Below are 2,043 nucleotides of genomic sequence, written 5' to 3' on the forward strand. Positions count from 1 at the left end.
CTGAAAATATTCAAGGGAAAAAAACAAAATCATCTAAAACCAAAAAAAAGAGAGATGCAAATTGTCTTGGACTAACATTTCGACAGTAAGTTCATTTACAAACATCATTTTTCAAAATTATACTATCTAGTTGGCTTTCACTTACTACTGATCTCATGAACGTGGCTCCATAAAAATTATGGTTTAGAGGCAAATTAATAAGCTAACTCTACTTCCTACGATTGTTTTAACTTACTTGTTCAGTTCATTTGTCAACGACATTCGATGTGTTACTTCTTCTAGGTAGAGGTGCTTGTATCTGTCCAATTCTGTTTTAGTAAGATCTTCTTGAGAACTTTTCATTTTGAATAATTCAAATTCCAGCTCTTTAATTCTGATTTCCATTTGACTTCTTAGTGAAGCATTATTATTTTCTCTTAACTGTGCTAAGCTTTCTTGAGATGCTACTTGTGTCTAAAGCAAATTAAAAGCATAGTTTTAAAACTGTTACAACCTGGGTAATTACAGTATATTTCTTTCTTTTAGTTTTGTGTCAATGATTCAGAGAGCAATTTTTAAAGTGACAAAAAAAAGCTGAAATGTAAAATATTTATCATCAATGTGAAACTGAATTAAATGTGAATGATGTTAATTCTTAGGTTAGAACTTGTGGAACCTGATAATTCAAAGAATAATAAAATCATTTAAATTTTTAAAAAGTGAACAATACCACTTAAGAATAATCAAAGTACATGGGGTACCTGGCTGACTCAGTCATCTGAGTGCCTGACTCTTGGTTTCTGCTCAGATAGTGATCTCAGGGTCCTGGGATAAAGCCCTGTGTCGTACTTAGCATGAAGTATGCCTGGAATTTTCTCTCTACCTGTCCATCCCCCACTCATGCTTTCCAAATAAATAAATATTTAATATTAAAAAAGGAATAATCCAAGTATGGTACCACTTTTTTTTTTTATGTAGGCATGCCAAGAATGGAGACCAAACAATCAACTGATGGCGCCACCCACGTACCCTATGGTAAAAATTTTTAAAGCACAATTTTTTCTTTTCCTCTCAATAGCCTTGTTTTATACTAACTGGTCTTAAAAAATAAAATGACTTTCCACTGAATGATTCACACATTCTGAAAGATCAATTTAGTGTGAATAATGATGAAAACTGAAATTTTTAAAGGGAAGGAACAAATGCTTCCAGAAATTTACCAATTTGCTATAAAGGAAGTAGAGGAAAACTCTATACTGCATATAACCAAAATGTAATTTTCAGTGAAATGAATTAAAGCATTTTATAAATGAATAAATTAACCTGTAAAAACAGATCGACTTCTTTTAATTTTTCTGCTATGTTCAATCTTGTTCTTTCTTCAAGCTCCCGTTTATATTGTTCTATTTTACTGTATTCTACCATGTTGACTTCTACACGACTTCTGAGGTTTACTACTTGTTGTTCCAACTTCTTTTTATTCTTCTCTAGTTTTTCACATTTTGTCTGTATTTCTTTCATAGATGATAATTCCTGAGTAAGAACCTGGTTTTTTGAAGACAGAGTTTCCAGTTTTGCTGTAAGATCATCAACCTGCATGAATAAAATAATACAGTTTGGAAGTAGAGTGAAAAGAGTCTAATGCAAAACTAAGACCCCAAATTTTTTTTAAAGATGTTAAATCTCTGCACCAAACATGGGGCTTGAACTCACAACCCCAAAATCAAGAGTCACATACGTTACTGACTGCTCCAGCCAGGTGCTCAGATTTTAAAATAAATTCATTTTCAACAAAATGTTATCTATATTGTAGTACAGTCTTGGAATGTGGAACCTCAAATAACTCAGAAAATCAAGAACAAAATTCAAACCACTAGGAGTTGCTAAAATAGATCTCTGCTGTCATCGTCTTTGCCACACATTTGTATTTGATTTTTATACTTTTATTTTTCTATGATTGTTTCAGATTTTTCCTCCATAAAATAACTGTAAGTCACCTCTTAGTAGAAAGTCTCTTAAACCTTCCCTCATCTTAACACTCTATAATTTTTTAAAAGATTTTAC

The 2,043-nt window shown here is 31.8% G+C and overlaps 1 protein-coding gene across 1 annotated transcript; it reads right to left on the bottom strand.

The window, feature by feature from the left end:
* Nucleotides 1-68: 68 nt before the first annotated feature.
* Nucleotides 69-1,613, bottom strand: LOC116863872 (ankyrin repeat domain-containing protein 26-like). The gene is made up of 2 exons (XM_032851183.1): nt 1,303-1,613; nt 69-453 (listed from the first exon to the last, which is right to left on the bottom strand). Exons 1-2 carry the CDS (start codon nt 1,576-1,578, stop codon nt 232-234), a joined length of 498 nt encoding a protein of 165 aa, XP_032707074.1. The 5' UTR covers nt 1,579-1,613; the 3' UTR covers nt 69-231.
* Between the last annotated feature and the right edge of the window lie 430 nt (nt 1,614-2,043).

Source organism: Lontra canadensis, unplaced genomic scaffold (genome assembly GCF_010015895.1).
Source record: "Lontra canadensis isolate GAN:19392208 unplaced genomic scaffold, GSC_riverotter_1.0 scaffold4246, whole genome shotgun sequence".
NCBI classification, from domain to species: domain Eukaryota; kingdom Metazoa; phylum Chordata; class Mammalia; order Carnivora; family Mustelidae; genus Lontra; species Lontra canadensis.

Bases quoted from the DNA above. Each gene is read 5' to 3' on its own strand.
- LOC116863872 (XM_032851183.1), bottom strand. From the start codon at position 1,578: ATGCAGGTTGATGATCTTACAGCAAAACTGGAAACTCTGTCTTCAAAA. The intron at 454-1,302 runs GTTAATTTATTC...AATTTGCTTTAG, and splicing joins AAGTCGATCTGTTTTTACAG to ACACAAGTAGCATCTCAAGA.